Source organism: Penaeus vannamei, chromosome 9 (genome assembly GCF_042767895.1).
Source record: "Penaeus vannamei isolate JL-2024 chromosome 9, ASM4276789v1, whole genome shotgun sequence".
NCBI lineage: Eukaryota > Metazoa > Arthropoda > Malacostraca > Decapoda > Penaeidae > Penaeus > Penaeus vannamei.
The window spans coordinates 41,434,763-41,447,262 of record NC_091557.1 but is presented as its reverse complement, the minus strand read 5'-3'; the positions used below and the strand labels follow the sequence as shown (position 1 = coordinate 41,447,262).

At 38.0% G+C, this 12,500-nt stretch overlaps 2 protein-coding genes across 4 annotated transcripts in view; one reads left to right on the top strand and one right to left on the bottom strand.

Annotated features, from left to right (window-relative positions):
- LOC113805027 (zinc finger protein 431-like) overlaps positions 1 to 10,732 on the top strand; it is an 11,369-nt gene extending 637 nt beyond the window's left edge. The window contains exons 2-5 of one of the 2 annotated variants that reach the window (XM_027355940.2): positions 4,651 to 4,744; positions 5,118 to 5,539; positions 7,604 to 7,852; positions 8,095 to 10,732. In XM_027355940.2, the coding sequence (XP_027211741.2) occupies positions 4,738 to 4,744; positions 5,118 to 5,539; positions 7,604 to 7,852; positions 8,095 to 9,678 (2,262 nt within the window). In that variant the 5' untranslated portion in view covers positions 4,651 to 4,737 and the 3' untranslated portion in view covers positions 9,679 to 10,732. The remainder of the gene's footprint in view (positions 1 to 4,650; positions 4,745 to 5,117; positions 5,540 to 7,603; positions 7,853 to 8,094) is intronic. The other variant, XM_070125755.1, reaches the window with a different exon arrangement.
- Positions 1 to 12,500, bottom strand: part of LOC113824751 (nuclear envelope phosphatase-regulatory subunit 1) — a 239,110-nt gene that overhangs the window by 56,442 nt on the left and 170,168 nt on the right. The gene's annotated exons all lie outside the window — the stretch shown is intronic.

Below are 12,500 nucleotides of genomic sequence, written 5' to 3'. Positions count from 1 at the left end.
AATGTTATGGCGCTGTTGCCAAAAGTTTACTTGATCCTTGTTCCTAATCTAGTGATGCCGGGATGGCCAAAATACACACCATGTCCACTGTGAATGAAGGTTATTAATCGTGTTCACCCATAGATGTCTCCGCAAGTGCTTAGTTTTCAAAGAGGCAATTTACTAGTTCTGTCTATCTCACCTGCTTACTTTCCTTGATTTTTTTTAGAAAGATTCTTTGCAGTTTTTGTTGCTGTTAGTACTTTTAATAACATTATATATAATGATTTTAAAGGTGTTAGAAAAAGTCTAACAACAAATATTTTGTAGATATTCCATTGTGGAGAAGCAATGAATATAGTCTGTTATTTGTTAACATCATGCAACTACAAATCAAATAATAATATATTATTGAAATAAGTGGAATATACATAATAAGGAACTTGCATACTACTTTTTCCTTTATCTGTTTTACTTCTTTGATTGTCTTGAAATTTCATCTGAAAATCAGTACTAAATTTGAAATTATGAATAGATTTATATCCACATCTTTAATTATACTAATAATCATGTAGGTATATAATACATTTAGTAATGATATGGATCTCTATATGCTACTCCTTTTCACTGGTATTATATAACACTTTTGATGTATATGATAAAGGTCATTGCATTACATAAGAAGAAATTGTTAATTACAAAGGTAGGTACCTACTAAGTATAGACCAGATCATGTTTTTTAAACCTAGGCCTTAGTGATGTCATATCTAATAATATACACTATTATCAGTAAACTGCAGTGTCAGATTTAAACTTGATAATCCCATTAATCTTTAGAATAAATCCAGAACTGCTCCATTTGCACATTAGCTTGATGTATTTATTAATATATGACCTCACCTCCATAAATGAAAATGAGGTCAAATCAGAGGGTCAAATGACAGTTCTTTGTCGGTAGAAATGAAGGCCCATGTTCTCCCTGAATCTACTTGAAACCTGCTGTGAAATGTGATGGAAGTCTAACATAACTATGCAGCTGTGATAAGTGATTTCTATGGCCAACACCCGTCACACTCAAAGAGAGAGTAACAGATCTCTACCATATAAAATTCTGGCAAGATAAAACTTAGGCTGGTTCTCTATTTAGACATGAATTGCAAGGTAGGTCTATAAACTCAGTCTTGCAAGAACATATATTATTTGTGGTGAAGTTGTGTTCGCTTTTGTCAGAGCACTGACAGGCTGGAGGTCATGCCAATGGACGTGAAGCAAGTAATGAACTTCCAGATAACTATTTGCCATTTACCAAATTGATGGTTTATTGTATTGTTCTCCATAATAGCATGCATCCTGAAAATGTGCTACTGTAATGATTTAAATATTTTGTTAATTATTCAAAACAGTACTGTTGGAAGTGACACTGTAGCTTCCATGCCTGACAAAGGCTAAGAAATGTTTCCTGCTTATAATTTACTAAATAGAGTTTGGACTAATACCTTGATAATCAAAAGCTCTTGTTTCATGATGATTTACATGGTAGGGTTTTAATTGCTTTCCTGGAGGATGAAATGTGGAGGCCATGGCATTGCTGTATTTTAGCATTGCGAGTAAAGATTCCTGAACTATAATTACCTTTAGTCTACTGAGTGCAGCTTAATTTTTAGACCTAATAATGTTTTGTATATGCCTTATGACCATTTATTTTCTTTATCTTTTCCTACTTAAATTTAATTATTGGAAGGAGGAATAGGAAGAATCCTAATATACTGTGGTCTACTTTTCCTAACATGTAAAAAGAATGTTGAGTTTCTGGTATTATGAACATTATTCATTGCAACAAATGTAGAAAAAGTTATAAATGAAAATGTAAATCTTCACAGTACAGGAGATGTATTTAACCAGTTTCGAGTATACCCCTGTAAGAAATGCATTACATAATGGAAACCGGTCAAACACACCTCTTGCGCCGTGAAGATATCTATTCTCTTTCATACCATTTTCTTCTGGTATTTTCGTGGGAATAGATCGCTGGTAGCCATGATACATGTGTATATATTTTTTATTGATGAGTTGGATTCTTTTGGGACACCAGTTGACCTTGAATTACAGGAGACACGTATTTGTATATGTTTGTCAATGATTGCTTATTTTGGGGTTCTATTTTACTTTTTTTATTATTATTTTTTTGTCACTAAATATAGTTATAAAATAAGTGTCCCATTTCTTTAATAGACTTGGAAATGCAGATAAATAAAAAAAGAATGGACATCTGAACAGCCTTTTGTTCTTTAATACTTAGATTGTGTCAGGAAATATGATGTCATAGAAAGCCGTAGTACTACTGTGTTCTCTCATCTGATTATGCTTTACAGATTCAAACTGCTTACTAGAATGTGGTTCAGCTTGTTATCATATGAGATCTATTTCAATGCTAAATTAACTGTCCTTGAAGTATAGGTGTGTCGACAGTAAAAGAAATATATTCTCCAAGTTGTGTTTTCTTATTTCAGTGAATGGAGTAAAGTGGGCAGAAGGGAGGAAGCATGTTATAATGAATTTTTTGTGATGTTGTTATCGAGTTCATTGTCACTAAATGAGGCAAAAAAATTATATCTATATATAATAAAATAAGAAATGAAATAATTAAATAAGAAATAATGGAGACAAAAATTACAGTGCAAGTACAGAAGTGTGGGAACGAAGAAAATCTTGCAAGGAAATATTTTCAGTTTGTATACTCTATGTATGGATTTTAATTAACCAATTGGATCAGAATGCTTCATTCTCATTTTGTAGCCCAAAATATGAGCATTAGCAGGCTTCCTTGTGCAGCCACTCTGCCCGCTGTGTGGATTGTAGGCTGTGGTGACAAGACTCCATGCCTCTCTTTGCATTGTTGTTTTCTCTGTTTTTGCATGTGTTTTTAGGCTTTTTTGCCTTTTTCCAGTGTATATAATTGTCATTTGACTTGCTTTATCCGGATGGTAATAGTCTGTTTTCATTGATCAGTACAGTAATGATAATATTAATAAGTAACATCTTGTTACTTGTGTCATAATATTAAATTTTCTGAAAATAAAACTTGCACCGCAGGTCACAGTGAGTAAGATTAAGGTTCTGATCGCAGAAATGGCATCCTCCCTACATTCCACACTCATTTATCAATGGAAATATTTAAAAGCAACTTCCTAAATGCCTTCAAGAGCTTTGTGCCCTCAAGGCGAGTCATTCCTATCAACTCGGCCTTGAGTCAAAATTCTCGTGACGGAAAGTTCTCATCACTCTGGCCCTCAGCCAAATTTTCCCATAACAGCATGTTCTCATCATCTGCCCCTCAAGGCAAATTTTTTCATCTGAATTGTAGGGCTTAAAGTGTTGTTGTTGTTGTTGTTGTTGTTGTTGTTGTTGTTGTTGTTGTTGTTGTTGTTGTTACTCATCAAATAGAGATAGAGTATTTGTCCCTTATATGTCTCTTTATTACATGGCTTTATTAATTTTATGTTTGTCCAGGAGTAGCCACTTCTGATTAGTTTAAAATTCTTAAAGTAAGACTAAGTAAATCATGACTGGTATCAAATGCTAAGATTCAAAAGGAACTTGGATAGAATTATGATATATTTATAAAAGACTTCAGATTACTAAATTTATGGTGCTCAAAAACAAATTGATATGAATGAAAATAGGGAAATGTTTTCTTTATCTAATCAAGGAAGAAAAGATGTTAAAAAGGAATTATTCTTCAAAACAGTATGAATAGTGATTGTTTTTGATATTACATCTTTGTGAGTATTACAGAAGATGTATCATCAAAATTGTTGTTATATGTACTGCGTTCTTGCAAAATCAGTCATGACTTTTTTGCATTTGCCAAAAGGAACTCTATGAAGAAGGATTATTACTTATAATTTTATAAGTAAACCAAATAGAACATCACTTCATTAATATTTTTATAAGAAAACCAAATAGAACTCCACTTCTTTGATATTTTTATAAGTAAACAGAATAGAACTCCACTTCTTTGATATATCTATTTGTATGTAGTAAGTACATAAGCCAAGGACATTGAGTACAGTAAGAACATAAGCCAAGATATTTGTTAAAGAGAAGGGTTGTGATGTAAGGATCACTTCCACCTTGACAATAAAGAACAAAAAAATATTTGTTTGATAAGATGCTGTGTGTCCTTGTGACTGGATGATTTAGTCATATGAGAGATGTATTCTGACAGTAGGATGAGTAGTATTGAGTATACTGGGTGTTAATCAATCGTCAGTGTTGAGAATTGATGTACGTAGAAAAACATTTGTGAAAGTAAGAGAGCCAATTTCAGATTGGCCTTGTTTGTAAAGTGTTATGTGTGACCTCTAAATCAATATATTCAAGTAACTTAACTTTCCAGAAATTACCGATTGCTGTTGGTGTATTTGAAAATGTAGCTATTTCAGACAGAATTCTTAGGCTTCAAGATTTCTTCAAAACAGGGATAAAATGTCAAGTCACATTAACAAATAACTGTAGTATATCCTTTCTGTGGCAAGTTTATGTTCATCTTAGACATTTTTACATACATTGGTGAGAGATGAGTTGCAGTACACATGGATTGTTACATTATATATGTCCCACTATCTTTCCCTCTTTTTTTTTTTTTCTTTAATGAAGTCTTTTCCGCAGACGATCACATCCACCTCAGGTCTATTACGTCAACTGATGCAGATTACTAGAAGTGGATAGTTTATCTTGAACCAAATTGATGAAAGGATGGAAGGCAAGTTATATTTATAGGATTTAGTGGATGTAAGGGGACAGTTTAGTTGGTAGTAGGTTACGGACTATTGTAGATGAAATGTTGGGATCACATTCTTGAGAAGTAAAGTTGAATCTTGGGTGAATTGGTCCTTTTATTTTATTTTTTATATTTTGTTCATTTTGTTTGGTAAATTTTCATGAATGTTATTTGTTTGTAAGAAATAGATAGGTGAAAATGACTACAGTAATGCTATAAAGTTAATGTGATGCTACATCAGTGGGATCAAATGCAGCCAATTCGCATTTTTGTGTACAAACAAGTGATAAAGTAGACAGATTAGATGGATTTATTTTTATGGATTTTATCATGGCAAGTATCCAAATCTTTTCAGAAGACAGATCTCAAACGCTGGTGTTTGAAGTCAGCAAAGTTCCATCCTTAACCCTATGCACAAATGACGACCAGGGTATGCTGACACAGAGCCTGGAGAGCAAACCGAGTGCAGAAGTGGGCATTCAGAACGGTACTAGGCTCAATCACGTCCAGACCATGAATCATACCCCAATGACCAGTAAGCTCATGGAGCATGTGGTTGAAGGGACGATGGTGCAGATCGTTGATGGCCCCCTGGAGCAGATTGTGGACGGGGGTGTCGAGCACATTAGCGACAACGGCATGGCGCAGATTGTGAATGGAAGCATCGGGCAGATCGTTCCCACGGAGATGGAGCCCACCGTGGAAGGAGTTATCGAGCAGATGGCCAATGGGGTTCCACCAGGGGTAGTCAAGAAAGAAGAGATTTTGGATGATGAGGTAAGTTCAGAATGGTATGCTCGGACAATGTTGATATTCATATAATTATCGGTGACATTCTTTTAATAGTGAATCATTATTTTAAGTAAGTTCTTACATCAGGAGGTATAATAAGCCTCGTGATGATTCTAGACTCCCAGTGGATTGCCCAGTATAGCCCTATACCCCTTGACTTGACTGTCAAATTAGTCATCGTCACCAGGCCTTTTAGTTGTCATGTGCCCAAAAATGTTATTAGTTTTTAAATTTATTTGAGATATGGATAACTAGGAACAGGATGAAAGAAAATCTATCATTCTACTTGTGTATGTGAATTGATATGTTCAATAATACAAGTATACACACCCAAACCCCTTGCAGTGGGTCATCATATCTCCAAAAATGCATGGATGTCTCTGCTGAAGAACCCGAGGTGTAGATAATGCAAACATACAAGAGGCGAACGTTTTTACCTATTTTATTATTATTATTGTTGTTATTTTTATTTATTTATATATTTATTATTATTTTTTTTTCTTTCTTTCTTTTAAGCACTGAATACAATAGCTAGGCCAAGCAAGTGACCTGAGAATGGCAAATTTCCTTTTATTTCCTAAGTCAGACAGAGTTGCTGACCAGTATTCCTTCAGCCTTAAACAGAATCATTAAAAGAAATTTGAAATGGGATTCAGGTCATCCCTGTTTCTTGTAAATGACATAAAGACTTGACTCTGAAGAAATTGATATAATATTACCTTTCACTCCCCCCCCATTTTCTTTGCTCTAACCCCTACTGTTCTCTCCATTTTTTTTTTCTTTCTTTCTTTCTTTTCCATTGTTATTTTTCAGCGTTTTAAAGCACTTCATAAGATGACTTAATTTCTGAAATGTACAATGCTTGGCCTTGAGGAACTTGATCAAATGAATATGTTGTCTGGCATTGGACGGGAAATCAGATTCAGTATATATCAGTGTACTCATTGGGATTACGAGTAAAAGTTTTGAGAGTTTTAGGAGTGCTGGCAATGCAAGTTTTCAGTTAATCCTAATTAAGGCTTTTGGATACTTCAAACTAAGCTCTGTGCTGTCAGCTCCTTGAAGGAAAAATTAGAAGAATGGAAAATGTGTTTTCCCCGTGATAAGGGATTTTTGGCTATGGCATTTACAATTTTTTGGGTGAAAGAGATGAAAAAAAAAGAGTCTGAAAGTCTCACTTTGGAAGGCTCCATCTCTTTGGGGATTGCAGAAAAGTCCAGACAAGCAAATTGTTGATGCGTGCACTGAATAACAAACATAAGGATATAATCTCCTTTTCCTCTCTCTCTTTTCTTTCTTTCCCTTCCCTCTCCTCTCCCCTCTCTTTCTTTCCCTTCCCTCTCCTCTCCCCTCTCTCTTCTTTCCCTTCCCTCTCCCTCTCTCCCCTCTCTTTCTTTCCTTTCCCTCTCCTCTCCCCTCTCTTTCTTTCCCTTCCCTCTCCTCTCCCCTCTCTTCTTTCCCTTCCCTCTCCTGTGTCCTCTCTCTTCTGTAGCTTTCCTCTCCTCTCCACTCTCCCTTCTTTACGTTCCCTCTCCTCTCCCGTCTCTCTTCTTCCCTTTTCGTCTCCCCTCTCTCTTTTTTTTATTATTTACCTTTAATATCTGTAAGTTAAGTTACTACTACTTTAGTCTCTGCCTCCATAGAAGATATCTCCTAGACCATTTTTTATATATTTTTTTACGCTTTCGTCATTGGTTCACCATGAAGAATTATAACATTGTATTTTGCTATTAAGTCAGTTTACAGTTACAGTGTAGATGTGAAAAGCACTACTGTGTTTAGATTTTAATTTTCTCTCCTTTTCTTACAAATACCTTTGGAGGTTTTAAATCAGTGATTATCAGACTAGATTAAGAGATGATGTTCCCTGACTGAAAATGGCTGAATAGCTTTAGGCTACGAAAACACACGCTCAGTCTCTTAATACTCCCTTTAAACAGTATATTATTTACAGGATAAAGATGTTTTGCTATATTTTGCCAAGCTGATTTGACCTCTTCAAAGATAGCTTAAATGCAATAACAGAAATGTTGTATATATTCTGCACAGGTGGAAGAAGATGCGCTGGAAGCCGAGTTAGACAATGACCTCTTAGATGAGGAGGAGGAGGAGGATGACGAGGTTCAGATCAAACAAGAGAAGGGCAGGAAACTACGCAGCCGACGGAAGAAGAAACGTAAGCTGACTTTCATCCCAAGGAAGCTGAACAGGATCTACCAGTGCGATCAGTGCCCAGCCATGTTTGCCCGAGACACTCAGCTGAAGTATCATGCGAAGGTTCACGTGGACCAGACAGAGGTGAGACATGAAATTGCCGATCAATGTATAATGTTAATTAAAAAGAACATGAATAATGGATGTACCAATGGAGGTATAGAAAGATAAAGGGTGATGTAGAGGCATTTTCTATGGATTATGTGACATATGCTTTTTCCAATTTAAAGTTGTGGAATCAAGGAGTGTTCCCGTAACAGTTTAAAAACCTCCGATTTGGTACTTATCAGTGAAACTAAATATTTTTTCTTTTTTTTAACTTTCAGAAATACGAGTGTGACCAGTGCCATGTCGTCTTCTCCCGCATGAACAAGCTGATGAAGCACCGTCAGCATGCCCACCAGGAGGCTCTCTCATGCGACCAGTGTAACTCCCAGTTCACGCACATCAACAGCTACAGATTACATATGCGTCTTCATAGTGGTGAAAAGCCCTATGAGTGTAATGAGTGTGGTTCGAAGTTTGTCCAGAGCAGTCACCTCAACATTCACAAGCGATCCCATACGGGAGAAAAGCCGTACCAGTGTGATGTCTGCAAACAAGCCTTCAAGCAGATCTCTCATCTAAGAACCCATGAGAGGATTCACACCCAGGTTAAGCCATACACCTGTCAGATGTGTGGAGCTGCATTCATCCAGAAAAGTAGCTTAAATCGGCACAGTAGGATTCACACTGGAGAAAAACCATATGTTTGCGCGATCTGCCAAGCTGCATTTTGTGTCAAAAACAACCTCACACGACACATGATTACCCATACTGGTGAGCAGCCCTATAAGTGTGATCTCTGCCCAGCATCTTTCGGACAGGCCATAGACTTGAAGCGCCATAAAATAGCCCACACTGGAGTGAAGCCTTATCAGTGTGATATATGTGATGCTTCATTTAGTCGCAAAAATAACCTGAAATGGCACAAATTTACTCATACAGGAGAGACACCCTTCAGATGTGAGGAGTGTATGGCTGAATTTATTCGACCAAGAGACCTAAAGAAACACAAGCAGAGCCATGAAACTGCCAAACCCCATGTATGTGAGGTGTGCCAACAGCAGTTCCCACAGGCTAGTGCCCTTAAACGTCATAGGATGACTCATACTGGTGAAAAACCCTTTGTATGTGATAAGTGTTGTGCTACCTTTGTTGATAAGAGTGCCCTAAAACGACACATGTACAAGCATGTTGGTGTGAAGCCTTTTGCCTGTAAGAGATGTGATACAACATTCCGAGAATTCCGTAGCTTAAAACGTCACTGTGTGCAAGTTCACAGGGAAGAACCAGACGACAAGGAATACCTGATACAGCAGCAGCAGGTCCAGCCACAGCCACAGCACCAGCAGGTTGCTACTGTGCAGTCAAGTGCAATAATTACCACTCAGGATGCAAGCCACCTGACCTCGTACATCCAGCCAGTCCCACAACAAACTCCGCAACAGATGGCCCAGATCCCAACGTTAATGCTGTCTGGGGGTCCTGGCCAGCCAGCACGTGCTGCCAGACCTGCCAACAACTGCCAGAACCACACAGCGCATGTACTGACATTTGGAGGGAACAACCAGTGGCAGTCCTGGTGCTTCTGTGAAAGTCCAGCTATTCCAGAGGCACCACAACAAGTAATGGTCACCACTTCTGCAGCACCCGTTACTCTTCCAGTCACCACACACCAGCAACAAGTACAGCAGCAGCAAGATCAGCAGCAGCAACAACAGCAACAGCAACAGCAGCAGGTTGCGCCATTCACCATGTCTGTCAAAGCCCCTGCAATGCCAACACATATACAGCTGCAGTTCCCATTTGGGGATGCACAGGCGGCAACCGGCCATACACAGTGGGTATCAGGAGGCTGGGGAAAGTAATACCAGAATAACACGTTGAAATGTTTCATATTTTCTCCAGATTCAAACGGCCAAATGTAAATCCATGTAACATAGTGTAACTACAATCAGAGGCCAGTAGAAGGCAGAAGAGGAACTGCATGAAGAGAGACAGCTACTCTGATGGTGGTGACATGAAACAACTTCAATGCAATATATCGACCAGAACTGTCCAGGCTGCAAACAGCACCTGTGCTTCTCGTGTTACCTTAGTTACAATTAGAGATGTATATACTTGCCCTTCAGTGCAGTATCTGCAATTTGGGTTGAAAATGAAACAGGACAGTAATGATATTACTTGAAGCATATTGTGTTTCGTTATGTCCATGAATCCATGAAACGCAGTGATAATACAGTATAATATCTGGTTAATGAATTGCAAGGCATTCCAGTAACTGTAGAGTATAAATGTGTATATAATATTCTCATTTGTAAATAGGCCTATGTTAGGGAATCATGAGATGTACAGATGCAAGTGTGTATGATTTGTATATGTTTGCATGTGTGATAAAGCTGAAATTTCTTCTTATTGTCGTGCCAAAGGAATGACCAGTTAATGTGTGAATATGAGTCATCCATTGTAAAGAAAGAGATGATAATAAGCAATAGGAAGATATGTAGTCGAATCGAAACTTCAAAAAAGAAGTTGAAAAGAAATGAAAAGGCAAACAGCATTGTAATTTTCGTACGTAATTTAAATGTGTATGTTCATTTCAGTGTGATTTTAATTTGACATTCGAAATGCTTGTTTGGGGTGTAACCTTTATGCTGAAGATGTGTGTTACCATAACTGAATCACAGACTTGCCGGTTTGCATACCTGTGTTTGCTTACCTGTGTTTGCTCTCTTTTAAACGATACTAGCCCAATGACGTTACTAGGTGCAAGTGGCTGTAATATAAAATACTTCTGTTCTTGTTACTGTCATTTTAACCCCTTTAACTTATCTCGTATTCATCAAAATAGGATGATATAATATGCAGTGCAATAATGATGATTGTATTTAGTTATTAAAGGCAGATGTTGGAGAATTAAAACTATTTTGTTTCACATCACAATGTATTCTAGTGCTTCCGATTTTTTTCCTTCCGCTCTTTCTCTCCTTCCTCTCCCCTTCCCCATTCCCCATTCCCTACTCCCTTTTTCCTCCCTCACCCTCTTCCTGCCTCCCCCTCTCTCTCCCTGCCTCCCCCCCTCTCTCTCTATCTATCTATCCCTCTTTCTCTCTCTCTCTCTCTCTCTCTCTCTCTCTCTCTCTCTCTCTCTCTCTCTCTCTCTCTCTCCCCTCCCTCCCTCCCTCCCTCCCTCCCTCCCTCCCTCCCTCCCTCCCTCCCTCCCTCCCTCCCTCCCTCCCTCCCTCCCTCCCCATCCTCCCCTCCCTCCCTCCCCATCCCTCCCTCCCTCCCCATCCCTCCCTCCCTCCCCATCCCTCCCTCCCTCCCCATCCCTCCCTCCCTCCCCATCCCTCCCTGCCTCCCTGCCTCCCTCCCTCCCTCCCTCCCCCCCCATCCCTCCCTCCCTCTCCCCCATCCCTCCCTCCCTCTCCCCCATCCCTCCCTCCCTCCCCCCATTCCTCCCTCCCCATCCCTCCCTCTCCTTCCTCTTCATCTTCCGCCTCTCCCTCTCCGTCTCTTTCTTTCCTTCTTCCTTCCATTGTCAGTCTGCTTGCCTTGTCTCGTTGTATGTTATGATGTCGACCTTTTTAACAAGGAGAGCTGATTTTAAATTGAGGAAAATGGAGATTACGCATTTTTTTTCTGGGGCTCATTTCATATTGATATAGATATAAAATCGGACACGAATAAAAGAAGATTCATTTGGATAAAGAAACAAAAAGAAATAAAGGGCATATTTTGCCAGGATGATATTTTTTTTAAAACTCGAATTCTCCAATCTTGCGTGTAGGAAGTAACATATAATAGAAATTATAAGAAAAGAAAGTAAGAAAGTAAAAAAAAAAAATAATAAATAAATAACGGTTATGGTAGCTTAGTAAAAGTCAATGAAATATGGATATTCAGAGCTAACATACACGAGCAGGTACGTGTAGTCCGATGAGAAATCATTCTTCGTGTAATAATGAGAAACACTTTGATGATGATGGTGATCCAAGTGGCGAGAGAAGACCGGTATGCTGAATGGTTGTACGCATCTCAAGTCATCATGCCTTAAGAACATAAACAGATGTGGAGTTCTCAGGAAATGCAGTCTTCTACAGGGGCAATCGTCCTCCCATGACTTGTACAGTTGAGATAAGAAGATTATTTTCTTGTAGAGAAGTTTTCGCACAATCTATTGTGAGCTGAGGGATAATTGTTGTTATTTTTTCTTGTGTGTGTGTGTAAGTGTGCGTGTGGATTTTTATGTGGATTTTGTGGTCTTTTCATACTCGTCGTCGAGATCTTGCGAGAAAATAACTAATTGGAAATTATTATTTTTGGGTAATTTTTATTATTATTTTTTTTCATTTACTGCATTTACTAGTGTGAAAACTTCTTCTCTTGTGTTGTTTATATTGCTGTATCATAGATGAATTAAGATGTTCTATAGATTTAAAAAAAAATGTATGAAATGAATGTGAACGGATGTGTGAGGTCATGAATTTTCTGGGAAATTATTATCATAATTATTATTATTTCTTTTTTTTGTTGCCGGTATTCGACTCGTATATCTTATGCTAAGTGTATAAATTAAGTTATATTTATTCTAAGGTCTGGCAGTGCCCCTTGTAGCCGGTGTACTTATTGCCTGAAAATAAATATATAAATACTTATTTGCTGTCCATGTTTCTTTTACCACGTGTGT